Genomic DNA, 18,459 nt, shown 5'->3' on the forward strand with positions numbered 1-18,459 from the left:
TTTACATTTTTTCCCGAGACGTCTGGATATTTATTGCACGTTAAAGTCTTTGAAAACAAAACCAGCCATAACAATATTCCACAGTCGATTCCTCTGACTTTCACTTTGAAAAGTGTCAAAAGGAAGGAGGTATGGTTTCTATACAGGAGTGTCAAAGGTATCATCATATTGCTTTGTACACTTGGTGGCCTTGTGAGGGGTTTAATGTTTGCTGCCAAACATAAAAAGTAATTCATCCTTGACGTCAATCAGTTTAAAAGCCATGGAGTGAAATTGGTTAAATGAATGAAAGAGGAGTGGAAAATGTATTAGACTTTGGCCATCCACTAATGGTCTGTGCTGTTATCTCCGTCTTTGGCCTGGATCCATTTACCAAACTCCGCTTGGAGTATTTTCAGTGCAGTGACAAGTAATGGAAATGAGTTCTGATGGTCGTGTGCGTGCGGGTGTGTGTAGGTGCATGTATGTTGGTGTAAGCGTGGGTGCACAGGTGTGTGTGTGTGTGTGTGTGTGTGTGTGTGTGTGTGTGTGTGTGTGTGTGTGTGTGTGTGTGTGTGTGTGTGTTGTGGTGGACAATCTGTGGAGATGTTGCAATCAGGAGGATGATGAGGAAGATGCTTCCAGGGCCTCCAAGCAAATCAGACTACATTAACTTCACCAAAAGCCTGGGCTGATGTACTGATGTTGCTCCAATCACACACACACACACACACACACACACACACACACAAAAACACGCACACAAACACGCACCCATGCACACGCACACGCACACACACACACACACACACACACACACACACACACACACACACACACACACACACACACACACACACACACACACGCACGCACACATCTAATCATCACAATAACCATATTCCAACATATGAGCCAGTCAGCCTATCAAGAAAAACAGAACCACCAGCACAGGACACAACAGTGCACAATTGAACAAGAACAAGACAGCACACAGCCCGTGTTAAACAGGCAGCGCAGCAGCATTATTGATGCAGAGTTGGCTCTCTGGTCGTACCTAGGGCTTCGCACACGTCGCTCAAAGAAGCAATTAGGAGGAGCAGGGAAGGCAGGAGGAGCAGGCAGGGCAGTGATGGTCGGAGGCAAAGCCCCCGGACAGGCCTCCCGTGCTGGGGTGGAAATCCACGGGTCCTGGCTAGAGGCATGGTTGTACGGAGGGCTGGTCGGAGATGAACGAGACAGGGGCTGGAGGTTGGCTCAACAGGGGTAGGCACTCTGTGGAGAGAAACAGAATAACGGCACAGTTTAGCTCAGCTCAATGTAAAATACTCATAAAGAGACATGTCAAGTGTCTCTTTATGAGTCCTGTTTCTTTGGTGTCTTTTTGCTTTTCGAAAGAGGAGACTATAATTCAATTGTGCGAGGGAGAAATCAGAAGGAATATATTGTACATGAACACAGATATGTATGAGGGAAAAGAAGGACATTCATGCGAGATGTATGCTAATACAGGATTAGCTCTTTCCATTTGGTCCATCTAATCTCAACACGGTAGTGTTGAGATTAGATGTCCGCTGAAGCAGGTCGGCTCAAACTGAATTTAAAAAGCCACAATAGAAGCGCTGCTCAAACGAGTAAAACAAGAAATAGACTGGAATATCTTTGCCTTCCAGCTTTTGTATTAATATCAGTCCCCTGCAATTGAGACGTGAGCTAAATTGCACATACTTCAACCCGTTCTAATTCCATTAAGCTTGAGCCTGGGTCTAATTCTGCTCTTAGTACTCAATTGTTGTATATGTACTAGTTGCCCATTAAAGTGTTAATGCAATGACACAGCACAAGTGTGCCGCGGCAATGGAGACACACTGAAACAACAAGGATTAGGGTCAGTCGAAGTGGAAAATAATATCCTCGATACCTGATGCGAAGATATCGTTCCCTGGATTTTCTTCATATTACTTTCCTCTATCTCTGTCTATTTCTCTCTCTCACTCTCTTGGTCCGTTTTTATCACTGACACCCACAAACAGACACTGAGCTCTGCACACACACACGCACACACACAACCACACACACACAGCAGCACACGCATGGACTTACAAACACAAGCAGGAATACACAAGCATACACACACATATCCAGCACATCTGGGGGAGTAAGCATAATTCAGCTGTCTGTCTGTGGAGCTCCAGACGGACGGTGTGGCGGCCCCCTGTCTCAGACTCAATAAGTCCTCAGTTCCACCCAGCCGTCCCCCGACGCCAGGCCTCTGTTCAATGCGCCAGAGTGCCGCGAGTGAGGAGAAGCCTTGTTAGTCTGCCCTTTATATCACACCCACATTTATAATCACGTTGAAGGCTGGTGCTGACTGACACATCATGCGTTTGTTTTTCCATGTTTGCCGTAAATATATGCACATCTTGTTCTAGTGCAGATGCCGAACCCACGCATTGCATGCGCGCTCCACTTCAGGACACATACACAAATAAACACATAACACAAACACATACTGTACCTCCACACACACATGCTCACACACACACACACACACACACACACACACACACACACACACACACACACACACACACACACACACACACACACACACACACACACACACACACACACACACACACACACACACACACACACACACACACACAAACAAACCTGCAAAGGTTACCCCACTACCGCACCTGCTAAATCAAAAAGGCATTTCCGGCAAGTTCCATATTCATAGCATTCCTCAGACCACTTATTGACTTATTGACCTTCCCCATCACATCCTGGTCTCCCAGTTTGTAGTGGGATGGGGCTCTAAAATTAGCTAATCTAAAACCGTCAATCTGATGTGGGCTATGTTTCGCAGGCTGTGTCTGGCGTTATCTAAACCAGGTCCAGATGGACAATGAAAAGGAAAGCTTTCAGAGTCCTCTTATAAACACCGCGATAAGAAACACAATCAGATCAGCCCTCATTTAGGCATTGCATGCCGGGGAAAGGTTCTGCTCCTACAGCGACCGCAGACGCTGGCGTTAATTGTAAAGGCGGTAGGGTGTGGGGGGGAGGGGGGGGAGGGGGGGGGGTGGGGGGGGGGGGGGGGGGGGGCGTGTGTCACGGCCCTCTGCCTGGTATCAGGCATGGATATGCACGCCGTGTCCTCCTCGTTCCTGTGCTGAACTCCATGTAGCGACCGCTATTCTCTTAGTACCCTCCCACCATGACCGCGCTCTAACCCCCCCTCTATCTCTGGGAGTTCAGCCCGCCCGTCGCTCCCCACTGCGGCGGCGGCCTCTCACCTGCGACACTAAGCCCCTCAGGCTCGGCCTGCCCTGCAGCCATGCAGCCTCTTTATAATCCTTAATCTTACGGCTGTCTCTATCTCCTGCATTGCTTTCTCTCTGTCTTCATCGCTCCATTTCTAATCTACTCTACTCCCTGTGCACGCTCCTCCACTTCCTTCCCTCCCCCCTCCCTCCCTCGCTGCTCTCTCGCCCCCTCCCTTCATTTCCCTACAACGCCAGCGTTCACCGACCCCTGAACTATTTTTATATTTCCATTACAACACACACACAAAAACACACACACACACACACACACACACATCAGACAAACACACACACACACACACACACACACACACACACACACACACACACACACACACAGACACACACAGCTTCTCCAGCTGCTGACGCTCCTCCACTTCCTTCCCCCCTCCCTCGCTGCTCTCTCGCCCCCTCCCTTCATTTCCCTACCCAGCGTTCACCGACCCCTGATTTATTTTCATATTTCCATTACACACACACACTAACACACACACACACACACACACACACACACACACACACAAACACACACACACACATCAGACAAACACACACACACACACATCGGACACACACCCACACACACACAACAAAGACACACACACACACACACACAGACACACACACACAGACACACACAGCTTCTCCAGCTGCTGACGGTCAATTGACACGGTTCAAACAAAGGAGCTTAAGAGCATCCCTAGCTACATCTGTGGACGCCAAGTGAGCGAGCCAACACTGACACAGATCTGCTGGAACCGTCGCGGTCGGCCAGGGCCACCCCAGGACAGGCCGGAAACCTAGATACCGTTAATACCTTTGAAATAAAAAATGAACTCTTACATTTCCTCTCCAAACATCTGCTACAAGCATATGTTGCATGGTGGATGTCTGTTCATACTTGTATTTTTTCTTGTAAGCTTCGTACCTTCTAGGCTTTGAATGTTATCTATCTCAACCGATGACAAAGGCAATGAAGGCATGGAGACGGGTGGGCAATTAGTGGTAGTGGATAACAATAGGGACGGTTAAACACATGGCTCAGATTGATAGGTGCACAGGCGCTGTTTGGTTTTGGCGAGAGGATAATGACAGCCTAGCTCAGGTGGTTGTTACAAACACCGGTAGTTAGTACCCATCCAGATGATGAAATCACCATGTTTAGGTTAGGCTGCTATCAACCCCTGTTCCACTGGGGGGGGGGGGGGGGGGTGTCATAAGAAGATGACATGTTTTGTTTTTTATCACCTCACCAACATCACCCATCCCCCTCCTTTTTTTTTACCCAGCATGCCTTTCAACGCAAGCTGGCTGAGTTGGTCTCTCAAGGCCTGTCTCCATGACAACCGAGCCATGAGCTCGCTCAGAAAGGACTGGATCTGTATCCTGCAGCGTTTACTGGGAGAGATTGAAGCAAACTGATGCGCTCCTTATATTGTCAAGTAATTGCTGTCCATTATAGAAAAAGCGCTGTGATAAACGTGGGATGTTTATGAGGTCAAGCACAAATAAATATCAATTGTTTTGGGTTTTCTTATCCTTTCAGGGTACGGGAGTTTCAAATCGACTCAATCCATTCAACAGGGCTATTGGCATTATATTTTATTTCAGCCTTCAAACCTCAAGTCCCTGAATAAATTCTGCGACATATTTTCTGAGGCTGCGCCATGTATCGTGTTAAGAGCTGATAGGTTGTTTAAAGGTGAGAAAAACATGAGGGGCTGATAATGACACTGGCTCCTGTTATCATTGACCCTACGCCCTGTTGGTAGCGATGACGTTCACAAATGAGCCCATACACAAACACACGCGCACACACACGCGTGTGCGCGTGACCATACGCATACACACACACCCACACCCACACCCACACCCACAAACACACACAAAGTATGGCAGATGGCAAAGCATCATGGGGTACAGACTGTGACACTTTTTCCCTCTTACACACAAGCGCATGCATACAAACACATACACGCACACACACACACAAACAAACACACACACACGAGAGAGAGAGCGAGAGAGAGAGAGAGAGAGAGAGAGAGAGAGAGAGAGAGAGACACAGGATGTGTCTCAGAGGCTGGCTCCAGCAGCTTGGTTACATTCTAGAGGAGAAGCCATAGTCTGAGATCAGCCCTCTCCTTAGCAAGTAAACATACCTGTCACTCAAATAGAGTGACTCTTCACCCTCAATATATAAATTATTCCAGAGTTGGGCGCCGAGTCTTGGGCCGTGCTAGCAGACATTTTGTCTGCGCGAGGTAACGCTGACAAAGGCTGTGTGGAGAACGGCAGAAGAAGACAGACGAGACGGTTCTGCTGCGGACGGCCCACGCTCATCCCCCACCGTATCTGGAGTAACTCAAGTCGTTTACAGCGATGAATAATAAATGACGGCACGGTAACTATTATCAGGGAGATTGGGGGGGAAAACAGAAGGAATGCTAATCTCATCTCTCCCTGGCAGTTTGAAATGAAGCCGACACCAGTGTCCAATTTCACTTCCCAGAGTACTAAAAAAAGTCAATAACTCAATCGATGAAATCAAATATAGCAATAGAGAGATATAAATTAAAGCTGTAGACCTAGCTAGCAGTGGTTCGGTTTATGGTACCGGTTATATTTACAGGGGGGGAGGGGGGCATGACCACATGCTGGCTTCAGTATCTCAACCCAAACTGCACCTTTTATTTTGAGAACTGGACTTCCATTGATGGGATCATTCCATGTAACCACCAGAGGCAGTGGAACGGCCCAATCTGCCCCCTAACAGATGAAACACACTCCTCTCTACAGTCTCTCTGCCCTAAAACTTTTATTGGCTGAAGAGAACCACAGGGAGGGGGTCCATCAACAATGGCGCAAAAGTGTGTTCATCCATCTTGAAATGGCTCCAAGGTCAGACAGTCATGTGCCACCAGAGAGGAGCATATGGAAAGGGATGCTTCAACCTCCTCTAGTGAGACCCACAACAGATGTGACGTCTGTTATTTGGCACAAGGTGTGTTATAGGACTCAAACCACACAAAATAAACAACATTTACCACACTTTATCATCAAGCCTTAAGCAAAAAGTCATTCAGGAGCATTGCTAAGATTTCTACATGGCCCTAGTTATTGTACTGGGTTACGTCAGACTGATTAAAGAAACAGCGAGAATGAATTAAATTGGAAGGAAGTAAAAGGTACACTTGGTAACATATCTAAGTTTATTTGATTTCTGTTACGGTTTCTTTGCCAAAATGTTATTGCAGCTCATATTTTACAGACACTGTAACCCTCTCTGGATTTCAGTACCACAGCTAAGAACATTTTATTCCGGTTTCTTTCCTTTCAGTTTGTTTAAATGAAAGAAATACCATTGCACTCACTATAGTATTTAATGTGTACATAAACAATGATGAATTGTGGAATGTAAATTAAACAAAAAAATTAAAGCAACTGGCATGAACGGCGCTTTTGGACGAGGAATCTTTGCAAATTGCATTTATATTCTCCTGTTGTCCTTCTGGATTACCCGGTGTCACACTCAACATGATTTACCGAAGTCAGCCCAAAGGTAATAAAAACACCAGCAATATTAATCCCATGTATCGACCTCTTTGCTACCTTCTCTCCATCACACAAACAAACCTGTGCCTCTGCGCGTTCCATTGGCTAACAAGACGCGCCGAGAGTTTAGATGGCGTCAGCTCACTGTCAGATTAGCATATCTGAGCTTGGCACAGACCTTTCTCCAAACAGGTCAGCAGACTGAAATACTAATTTCAACATTGTTATTCATTTGCCTGCACAGCCTTAAATCCTAATAAAGGAACATAAACAACATCTCAATCAATATCCATCCATCCATCTACCCAGCTGTCTATCTCTCTCTTTCTCACATCTGTCTGTGTATCTATGCTCTTTCTCTCAGACTTCATTCCTTCTCTCTGCCTCATCATCATCAAAGTGTTTGCATCGCTCATCACACAGAGATGTGTACATCTACATGAATGTAGTTTTCAATGAATTGCCACATCCAGTGTGTATAGGAAACAGGTTGGCAGCGAGAGAAGGCTAATTTGTGAGTTTCTGTGGAGCAGAAAGATAGCACCCCTAACAACGGCAGACCTCTGTCTGCGTTGCCGTGTTTGTCTCTCTCTCTCTCTCTCTCTCTCTCTCTCTCTCTCTCTCTCTCTCTCTCTCTCTCTCTCTCTCTCTCTCTCTCTCTCTCTCTCTCTCTCTCTCTCTCTCTCTCTCTCTCTCTCTCTCTCTCTCTCTCTCTCTCTCTCTCTCTCTCTCTCTCTCGAGCGTCATCATCTTTTGGTTCGGATTCATTAAGAGATGCCGCTCATGCTTTTAATATCGTAACAGATTTTTCATAACAATTGCATAAACGTAAACACATTGCATTGTAACGGGAGAAATACTAGGGTGGGTGCAAAATTAAAAAAACCTTATGAAGTCTCACAGTTTTTTTTATTTTGCACTGAATTGAGTAATAAACTAACAAGCACATGATTACTTCTATAAATTCTGGCAATGATTAGCTACGATCAATAACTGTACTCAATCAATGATTTGCAATACACACATGTAAACATTCACACTTTTAACTCACACACACACACTTGAGTTATTCAAGCACCATAGGCAAACATTCATTCTTTATTGTTTGTAACTTTTACCCAGATGCAAATAGGGTTACACTTAATCAATTACCTGGAGGAATAGTGTTTACCCAGAATCCAACACTCTCCTGTGTATTAGTGCTGCCATGGTATCACCTGTCTCTACTGGTCACATGGTGTGTCCTCGGAGAGCTCATTATTTTTGCAGTAATGCAACACTGTTCCGTGACAACCCCAAGATCATCTGCAGAGCAGGAAAATATCCTAAATACTAATTTATAACTAACACTTATTAATAGTATTAATACAGACGCTCATTAGGCTCAATCCATCTAAATGAAATTAATAAACATGAGTAATGTATCTCAGTAATTAGTTTATAATTACAGATTTGCAACTCACTTGAAAATCCATCGGAAATGATTTACATTTCAAGAAGAAATATCTTGTATGTTGTTTAATAAAAATGTATTTATTGGATCCCCAGGTGGCCACCCACCACCATTCTGTCACTAATAAGCTATCAAATTACTTCCTGATAGGAAGGAGATTTGTGTGACGGCGAATGAATTTCCCCTTGAGGGATGATAAAGTTGTGAATAGAATTTGGAGCTTGGGTTTAATGGAGTAGAAAATTTGCTTTTTTTTTGTTCAAATTATGATGTGTGTGTGTGTGTGTGTGTGTGTGTGTGTGTGTGTGTGTGTGTGTGTGTGTGTGTGTGTGTGTGTGTGTGTGTGTGTGTGTGTGTGTGTGTGTGTGTGTGTGTGTGTGTGTGTGTAGGTTTGTCACTGTGAGTGAATCATAAAATGACAGGCTACTGGTCTTGTTCAAGCTATTGGTCTCATCAAACAATTATCCTCCATCTCGGGTTCTTCCATCTCTATAGACTCCAGAGCCAAATACATATGATAGGTTTAGCCCTGCCTAAGCTACGCCAAAACAGTGTAACTCAGCTAAGCAGGTAAATGTATGGCCACTCATGTTGAACACATTAGAGTTGACATTATAATGTTAGGATTTTCTAGCGGAGGCAGACCAAGGCATTCTAGCATGGTGAAATAGGCCTATCCAAGATCAAAACTTGCTTAAACACAATTTGAAGTAGGTTGAAAATTTTTTCAGACATTCAACAAAGCACGCTTGTGTCTAAAGGTCTCTCTTGCAACCGGAACATTTGTTTAATTGGTCTAAACAATTCAAAATCCCATAACTGTATGCGTCAAAGTTGGCGAATAGACCATGTATACTGCTCTTCTTCACACTTTGATCGTCAGTTTGTCTTTCTTCTACTTCGTCAGCCATTTTATCAGTCAGCTCTTCCCCGTCTTAATGGCTCCCGTCAGTCAGGGATGTAACTGTCAACTGCACTTTATCAGGGCCCCCGCAATTGGATAATGACTTGTGTATCAACACGTTTCAACATTGGCTTTGGCGCACCGTCAGCAAAGCAGGAAGCACTGGCAACTGCATGTCTCTTTGCTTGGCAGAGGAGATTTACCGCCAGGGAATTTCCGCAACAGCAAAAAAAATGAATAAAGAAAAAATCGCATGATCTTCATGATAAAGAGAAATAATCTGGTAGAGGATGAGGATTCATGGAGTCAGGTTGGGGCTAAAAAAGACAGCCCTGCCCTTTTGCATTGGACGACGTGGAAAAGAGAGGATGGAGGGGGAATAAGAGACAAGATGAGCGGTGGAAGAGAAAGGAAAGAGAAGAGAGGTTGTGGGGCCGTGTGCATTATTCATACATGCTGACACACCACAATCTGTGATTCAGCCGGAGAAGGGCATCAGTCAAGTCACAACCTATCGCTCAGCCTTTGCTCATACAAAACACACATATGGGCAGAAAGACACTCGCACACGCACGTAATCGCAGGCCGCACACACGGGTTCATGCACGCTAATTATTTTTTTGTTTGTTGCTGTCGGGGTCATGAAAATATTGCCGTGCAGATGTATTTTTGGAAATCAAATATGGATGAGTTTCGATGAGATATCAGGGCACGCAGCCGGTTGGTCATCCTAAATGCACCGGCCACAGAGGTGAGGCCCAATGTGAGTTACACGCCCCTTGACCTGACATGCCATGTACGTAGCTCGATTTATTAGTCCAATTAGCCAATGAAGGTCACAGGGGATTGGATCGTACGGTCAATGTACATAATGAGGCCAAGGCTTCCACATGAATAGGAGTTTACAAATATGTGACAACCTATTGGGTGTTTGAAAGAATAAGTTATTTTAGAATGGATGATAGGACTTTTGAAGTCCTTTCATCCACTGGGGAATCGACCAGCGTTTTTCACTTGGATGATGCAATTCCTTGGATGGCTCCTCGGCCTAGAAGCCCATTATATCAGTGAGGACTACAATGTATGGGAGCCATCCATGTTTCTGGTGCAATAAGTAGACCAGCATCCGCTTCGGGTGAATATCATATTACACTTCCAGGAAAGGATAGGGCTGTTAAAGACTTTACCACTCTGTGAGATTCTACTGCGAGAACACACATTATCCAACATATTTAGTTTGAATTAGTTTAATCCTGTATTCATTTTTGTGCCTTTTTATGCTTTTATGCTTTGATGAAGGTTAGGATATCTCCTCAAACCTATAACTGAACAAAAAATTTGAAGTTCTTCCAATTGCATGTTATTAAAGATATTTTTCATATATGTGTCAAAATATTGCTCATTATTCAAGCTTTTAATAAGACCATTAGGTGCAGCAGAGTCGTATAAATATATTCTGGGTATATACAACCGAGGTTATTCCAAGTGTGAAAGTGAATGAGTAAAATAATTAGCAATGTGCAAATGGACTGGAAAAATAACCAGAAGACACAGGGAGCCCTCGGGAGAATCCCATCTGCTTTGAAGAAAATACGACTTTCTTTTATGTCAATTTTGTTTCCCTAGTTAACTTGAAGTAAATACAAATGAATAATTGCAGACATTCTCATATACAACTGGCTTCATGATTTAATTGAAAGCACCCCCAATCGGCTATGAACACATGAGTAGGTAGATTGACGTAGCATTAAATCACCGCTGTGACGTGTAGGCTATGCCATACTGTTTAATGATAAACATAGGCCTACCTACAAAGCAGCCAGGGTTATAACGAGACAAATCGCTTTGTAATGGAATGAATTCGCTTCTTAACTACAATACGGCCTGCAGGGAACCATATGCGTCTTCCAGACTATTCATTTGAGGGGACGCTCGGCTATAATGCTTTTCCTTTCTGCCACCTGGTGCCTGGGCAAAGTGCTTTAAACGTAGACGTTCCGACAACACCGCCCGAAATAAACGTATGTCTCAGGTAGACTTACGACTTTATAACACACCTTTGAAGACACGGTCGCCTTTAAACAAACAAAACGTGGAAAAGGTGTCAAGAGATAGATTTTATGCCAACACGACCTGACTCGGGAACAAAGGCGACGCTTTGCCAATGTGCGGGTCCTCGAGCTGCGGGGTCCTCGCTCTGCCCGCTCGCCCGGGAACAATGAGGAGGGGGTGGGGATGGGGGGGGGGGGGGCAGCGCTCACAGCCCTGCTGCCAACCATCTCATCTGGCAACACCAGACCTCTAGTTTAAATCTTCACAGCATGTCGTTTAAACAAACTAACAAGTGAAACCGACGGGCATGTACGGCAAATACAAGGCGACAGTGTTAGACTACAGGTAACAGGCCGTTTATATGACATGCCAAACAATGATAACGAATAAGAGATCTGGGTGCGGTACTAAAAAAAACTCCTGCATGCACCCACCGTGTTAGGTTACCTTGGTAGGAAGTGCTACGTCCTCTTCTCTGACCGATAAATTCATCGGGATGTGTTCGCAGGTGGAAGATTCCTTAGAAACACCGACCGAGAGGGCAATCCAGTGACAGCTAAACCCCCTTCACAGGTCTGTCTTTGTGGACAGCGTACAAAACATCGCCGGTGTTTTGAAATGTCCTGTGGTGGACCTCGCAGGACCGCTACGACTGTTCGGCTACTCTCCCTGTTGTCGAGGGAGCATTGCCGGCCACTCAGCTTTAGATATTGCTGGATGATGCCATTGATACTCCCTACCTTCCTCCTTAATGCCCTCCTCTCCTCTCCTCGTTTCGCTTCCCCTCCCCTCGCTCACACACGTACCGCCGAAGCAACCCCACCCCCTCCTCCTCCAGCACATGACGTGATGCAGTCAGGATCTCCAATAGCAACCGTATCCCCCATCAACCTCATTATCCCCCCCCCCCCCCATAGCTCTGGGCCGCTGACTGGGGCTGTAGTTTTGGTGCCTATGGTGAAGTGTAGTTTTATTCTATATGAGACATAAAAAACATAAGTCCTAGCATTCGTGTACAAAATGATAGCCACTTTAACATTGGCAGTGGCTATTTTTACAGTCAGCCAATATTGATTAGAGTGAATGTCATATTTATTTAATGCTATAATTATCAAACAGACATAGATTATGTAGCATGTATCTTCTATACGTCGAAGTGTGCATATAAAATCATGGCCTCTATGCCTATAGGTCATACTGTTAGGACTTGCCCACATGATGCATGGTAGCTGCACTGCCACAAGCACAGCGGGTCACAATTAATTAGGTCATTTGCCTTATTGCATCCTTGGTATCATTTTTCATTAAGGAGCTTTCACACATTAAAATTATAAATAACCCTCACTGTTGAAGTAAAAAAAATACAACTCTCAATAAAAAGGTCTTAACACATTTTGTTTAACCAATATGCTTTTACCATATCACTCCGTTACGTTGATATAATATTATTGTAATATTGGGTATAGAGCCTCCTGCGTCTCTCTGCTTGCTCTGAAGGAACAAAGAGTTTGCCCACTCATTTGTATGAATTTCTTGGTCGGTAATGACATCTACTGGACGAAAAGAAAACTTCACGCTCAACTATAGCTAGACTAGGCCATCGAAGGCGAATCGGGGTCGATATTTAATACAATATTTTGTATACAAGAAATGTTGTTGGGCTACTAGCCTGATAATATAATATTTGGACCCCATTTGAAATTATTTTAAATGTGTCTCACCCTCTGGCCTGCTGGCTGTATTGCCCAACAGTATTGCTATTTCCACTATCAAATCTAAGGCTGAAGGCCAAACATACCTAAATTTAGCAAGGAAAATGTCCGCTGTCTCCAGCACTACCCCACAGTAGTGACGTTAATTACACTATTTATATTTCAAGAGTGCCGGGCACTGAAAGATCATGTTTCCGTAATGCTTTATTTCCCCATCTCGAGTTCAGCAGAGGACCCCATGTACGGCTGTGTGTGTGGGGGGCAGGGCAGTGGTGACTAAGCCAGTGATGACCATGTGGGACCCCTGACTGTGGGTCTGAACTGGTCGCACTGCCAAGCTATGACTTCATGTGTTTTGACCCTTCACATTAAAAGCATGACTGGAATCAAGACGTGCATGGATCTGCTTTTGAGGCACATAGATCCGCTCTGCAAACTGCCATCAGAGCAATCACCATCCTCAAATAAGACAATCTCATGTACATCTAGATAGATATTTATCTTAGGCTTCAACAAATATTTTTATTTTTTTCCTATCTTCTAAAGAGAGCACACTGCAAACAGAATAACGATTAATAGCACATGTCATTTGAGGGATGCTTTATGAAAGTGCATAACTTCTCAGAATGGATTAGCTCTAGTAGGAATTAAACCCCAAAGCCTGGCAGTGTTAATGCTACGCTCTACATCATTAACACCATTTGAAACATAAATATCAACAGTGGTGCGGAGGAATGCAGCTTCATGAACACTGAGCACACCATTTGTAAACATCACACAGACACTATCTGGTTTCGATACAGAATTTTATTGAAGTATCTCCGAGAATTGTTTGTTCCTCAGTTCCCATTTCCATGAACCCACTGATCTGTTGAATAAAGATAGGCGATCGATATTCATAGCTTTCCTGTAAGTTCAAAATTCACTATCTCAGTGTCCCATTACATCCGGTGGTGCTTGGTACAGATGCAGACGGAAAAAAATAAAGCTGTGAAGAAAGAATACGATTAAATACAATCTGATAAATTATTTAAAAATAAGACTAACACATAAGCAGGGCTAGCGAGCCCTCTTTGCATCGCTGAACTGCACTTCATATTGACATATGCATATGAATATATATGCATACTTTTATTCAGTTACTGTCTAAGCCACATCAGAGGACTGCTTCTTCGGTCAGGAATTAGATGCCCTTGCTGAAAGTGAAAGTTGGTTCCCAGCTCTATTTTATAAGACGACAGGCACGTGTGATGGTTTGCCACTACAATACCCAAATAAAATCCTGACTTGCCCAGATTTTGTGCTGTCAATTAATTTCTCACGCAATAAAACCTGGTACGAGGAATTGTGATTTAGGTTACATTTAAATGTCCTGCTCCTCCCCAAAGATCAGCTCAAAAAGAACAACAAAGTGCATAAGTGAGACGCTGCAGCAAACATTGGGCTGCAAGACTAGAGATAGCATTAGCATTAGTTAGGGACAACCGTTACCCTTTAACTTTAGTGCCGCTGGCTGTCAAAGCAGTTCTATAGTATCAAACAAATTGGTACCGTTGATTATAACTAATGAGATGCTCTTGACTGTTCTAATTTACATTATAGTGTTCTATTGCTCCGTTTGCTGCTGAAGGTCAAGTTATTCTTCATGAATATACGATAGCCCCGTTGGTGCAATACATGTCATGTGTTTGTCAAGCACCCCTCTGGTTCAGGGCTACCGTTTCTGAGCAAAGGTCTACCAATCAAGCCATCACATTCAATCTCATTCGCCCATGAAAGCCAATACAATAAATATCACTCGCATAATTCTCACGCTTCCCAAACTCACTAGAAAAAGATTTAAGTCGCAGTTTGCTTGACAGAAAACAAGGACAAAAAAATACAGCAACACAAGTGCAACATTAAGCTTTCAGCCAGCTTAAAATAAAGCAATCTTTAAAAGTGTTTATGTCCTGCACACATAAAAGATGCAACTGAACAGGTATAAGCTGCAGACTTCCACTCGAAGAGCAGATTGTTTATTGCCGTTATATAGTCTCAGGGGTAAATGGGGGGGGGGGGGGGGGCTTATAAGGGCCGGGATGAAAAGTGGAGTTAGAGTGTATATTATTGTATGCAGGAAGAGAGGCGGTTTATAGTACAGGTAGATGGCATTAAGAGAGATGCTGGTGAGGGAGGGGGCTGGAGTGAAAGGGTCAGTGCAGCTCAATGAAAGCCTCCATCTCCTCCGAGATAAGCCCCTTGTAGGGCAGTCTGTGCCTCTCCACCGCCCGCGCTGCCAGGCACTGGAGGGTGATGTAGTTCAAGGGGCAGAGCGCCGGGTGGCCAGGGCTGCTCTGCTCCTCCAGCAACTCGTAGGCCGCCTTCCGCTTTGCGTTCGTGGCGTCAAAGTGCGCCCCGGCGCTCACGAGCAGCGCCATGATCTTGGGGCAGCCGTTGGCGGCGGCCACGTGCAGCGGCGTGTTGTTGTCCAGGTCTCGCGAGTCGATGTCGGCTCCGCACTCCAGCAGCAGCGAGGCGACGGCCTGCGAGGGGAAGCGGCCCACGGGGTAGCGGCCCACGGACGTGGTGTCCTTGTCCACGGCCATGTGCAGGGGCGAGGAGCCGCCGCGGCCGCGCGGGTTGAGCTTCAGCAGCCGATACACCGTCTGCTTCTTCTGGTGCTCCTGCTCCGCCGTGCACTCCAGCTTCTCCAGCAGGAAGACCAGGTGCAGGATGATGGACAGCGCCTTGGTGAACTGCGGCGCCTCCGGCGGGTGGTCCCTCTGGGCCACCGCCCGCTCCACCTCCCGCACGCTCTTGCCCAGGACGCACATCAGGTCGTGGAAGGTGATGCGCGCCGCCAGGGTGCCCTTGGCGCGGTCCTGGAGGACGAAGGAGAAGAGCTCTGCGAAGGATAAGAAGCTGGAAGCCGTCATGGGACTGAGGGGGTCCAGGTTGCTCTGCTGCATGTCAAGGGCGTACTTCCACAGGCTGATGCAGCGCTCAAAGTTGCCCGAGTCGGCGTAGACGGCTCCTCTGTAGCGGATGTAGTAAGAGGTGTCGGGGTGAGACGGGCCCAGAATGCGCTCACGGACCAGCAAGGCCTGCATCCGCATCTCATCCGGGTCTGTTATCAGAGCCTCCAGCTCATCCGCAGTGGTCACTTCCTGGGCACAGTTGTACGCAGAGATTGGAGGTCTGGGCAGGGGTTTGGCTAAAAAAGCTGCTTTGTCTCCGGGTTGCCTTAACTCCATGGCCCGCCTCCAGTATCTCATTGCTCCGAGGAGATCTCGTTTTTTGTCTACAAAAGTGGCCCCAAGCAGTTCAAGTGCATCGATTCGTTCTTCCCTTACAGAGCGAGGTTGATGGGCGAGGTACTCAACGATGTTAGTGTGACCCGTCACACTGGCAGCCAGCAGCGGTGTCATTCCGTATCCATCTCTTTCCATGCGCGCATTACATTTCAACAGCATCTTCATGATGTCCAAACTTCCTGATTCGGCACAGTCGTGGAGGGCAGTGTTGCCTTTGACGCTTTTGCGGTTGACGTCAGCACCGCGATCTAGGAGGAACTTGGCTATATCTTTGTGACCCTTATAGCACGATATCATAAGGCATGTGTGGCCGTGGCGGTTGGCCACCTCCATGTCAGCGCTGTGTTCCACCAAGTACCGGACGATCTCGAGGTGACCGTCGAAACAGGCGGCTCGTAGTGGGGTCGAGTTGGTCAGCGTTGCGTTGTTGACCGAGGCACCGCGCCTCAGCAGCGCCCTGACCACAGGGAGGTGGCCGGCGGCAGAGGCCGCCCACAGCGGCGGCGCTCCCTCGATGGTCTCGCCGTCAAAATTGACAGACCCTCCCAGTTCAACATTAGCCTTACATTGTTCTAGGAGGTATCCCACCACTTCTAAATGTCCGTATCGAGAGGCGATCAACAGAGGGGTTCCCCCCTGGGTTTTCTCCTCAGCTAGAGCCTCCAACTCCTCTGGAGTTTTGTTGCTCAGCAACTTCTGTATAAGTTTCAGCTTACCATCTCTGGCCGCGTTGAACACGGTCGTCGTTAAATCCATTTTATTGGCTTTGTGCTGACGCACTTTCAGCTAATGCCGCAACCACATGACCGAGGGATACGATACTAGTTGTTAAACTATTCATTTTGGTAATCTAGTCCTGTTTTCGGTCCCTCGCTCGCATCTCTCTGCCATTTTGAGGGTGCTGTCAAGATGGCGTGTGAGTGACAGGTCTATGTTTACAGTTTCCGCAATATGCTTCGGGATATGTAGTTCTTAATGCATGCTTTTTCAACAGCGTGTGCTCTGGTTACTTTTTACAGGAACTTTGTTTCCCATGAAGCTGGCTCTCGGGCCGTATCACCTGATGGATTCGCTTGTTATGTTATGCTAACCTGGGTCCAGACCGTAACTAGCGTCCACTATAATTAAAATTAAGGAGGTATGATGGATCCATAATGCTACATTTTAATTCTTCCTTTGCAGATTTGTCAATATTTTTATAAAGGAGCAAAATAAATCAGGGCATCTGTTTGGTTTATTTTATCCCAGGCTATTTTTGACGAAGTGAGACTATTTTACATTTCTCAACCAAAAATACATTGATATATTAAGCCACTTGGAGGCAGCATTGGACAACCTATTCCCGAAATACTTGCCCCTTGCATTACTATTCGTTTTTTGCATATCCATATTTAAGGTTAGTACTTCTACAGGATAGATATAGGCCTACATAACAGATTTTTTAAATATAATATAGAATTATATGAATAATGGATAAATTATGTAAGCCGTGAAGATAGGGCAATAAGTCATGCATTATACATTTATAATTTTTTATAGAAGGCTACCCTCCAGATTTTAGCAGAGATAATAACTGTTTTTTTTTTCACATAAGGTAATTTGCTGGTTGGTATACTTTAGAGAGAGATACACCTTAGCACACATGTGCTAAGTGTGATTATGGTCTGATAATGCTAGGCCTATAATGTGAAAAGGTCAACCTTGAATTTATTATATGACGTGGCATGATTGATGGCTTAATTAACAATATCCTCGGTTTTGCAGCAGTATTTTAGAACTACTTATGTGCTATTTTTGTATTATTCCTTTAGGATAGAATATATTATATCAAGTATAATCTGTTACGGTAAATGAGGATGTTATTAACAGCGTGAGCATGGCCATAATAATGTTTTTGAATTTACCTGACCAGAATAAGTTACCTTTTCAATAATGAGTATGGATCATGTTTACCTTTACTCTATCTTGGCATTAATGTGAGCGTGACGGGAAATTAAGATCTCAAATTGAAGAGGGAATATTTGTAACAAGAATGGTATATGTCATGAATACATTATGTTGGCACCAGGGACAAAATAGCCAAATAGCCCCTTACCCTCACATTTCGTTCTGCAAGGTTAGGAATCCCTAGTGTATTAGAAGATTATGCAAAACACATTGTAAAATGAAAATA

At 45.2% G+C, this 18,459-nt stretch overlaps 1 protein-coding gene across 1 annotated transcript; it reads right to left on the reverse strand.

Annotated features, from left to right (window-relative positions):
- Positions 1–13,779: 13,779 nt before the first annotated feature.
- Positions 13,780–17,315, reverse strand: fem1a (fem-1 homolog a). The gene has a single exon (XM_060059522.1). It carries the CDS (start codon positions 17,040–17,042, stop codon positions 15,186–15,188), a length of 1,857 nt encoding a protein of 618 aa, XP_059915505.1. The 5' UTR covers positions 17,043–17,315; the 3' UTR covers positions 13,780–15,185.
- Between the last annotated feature and the right edge of the window lie 1,144 nt (positions 17,316–18,459).

The sequence above is a fragment of the Gadus macrocephalus genome, chromosome 8 (genome assembly GCF_031168955.1).
Source record: "Gadus macrocephalus chromosome 8, ASM3116895v1".
Classification (NCBI taxonomy): Eukaryota; Metazoa; Chordata; class Actinopteri; order Gadiformes; family Gadidae; genus Gadus; species Gadus macrocephalus.

Bases quoted from the DNA above. Each gene is read 5' to 3' on its own strand.
- fem1a (XM_060059522.1), bottom strand. From the start codon at position 17,042: ATGGATTTAACGACGACCGTGTTCAACGCGGCCAGAGATGGTAAGCTG.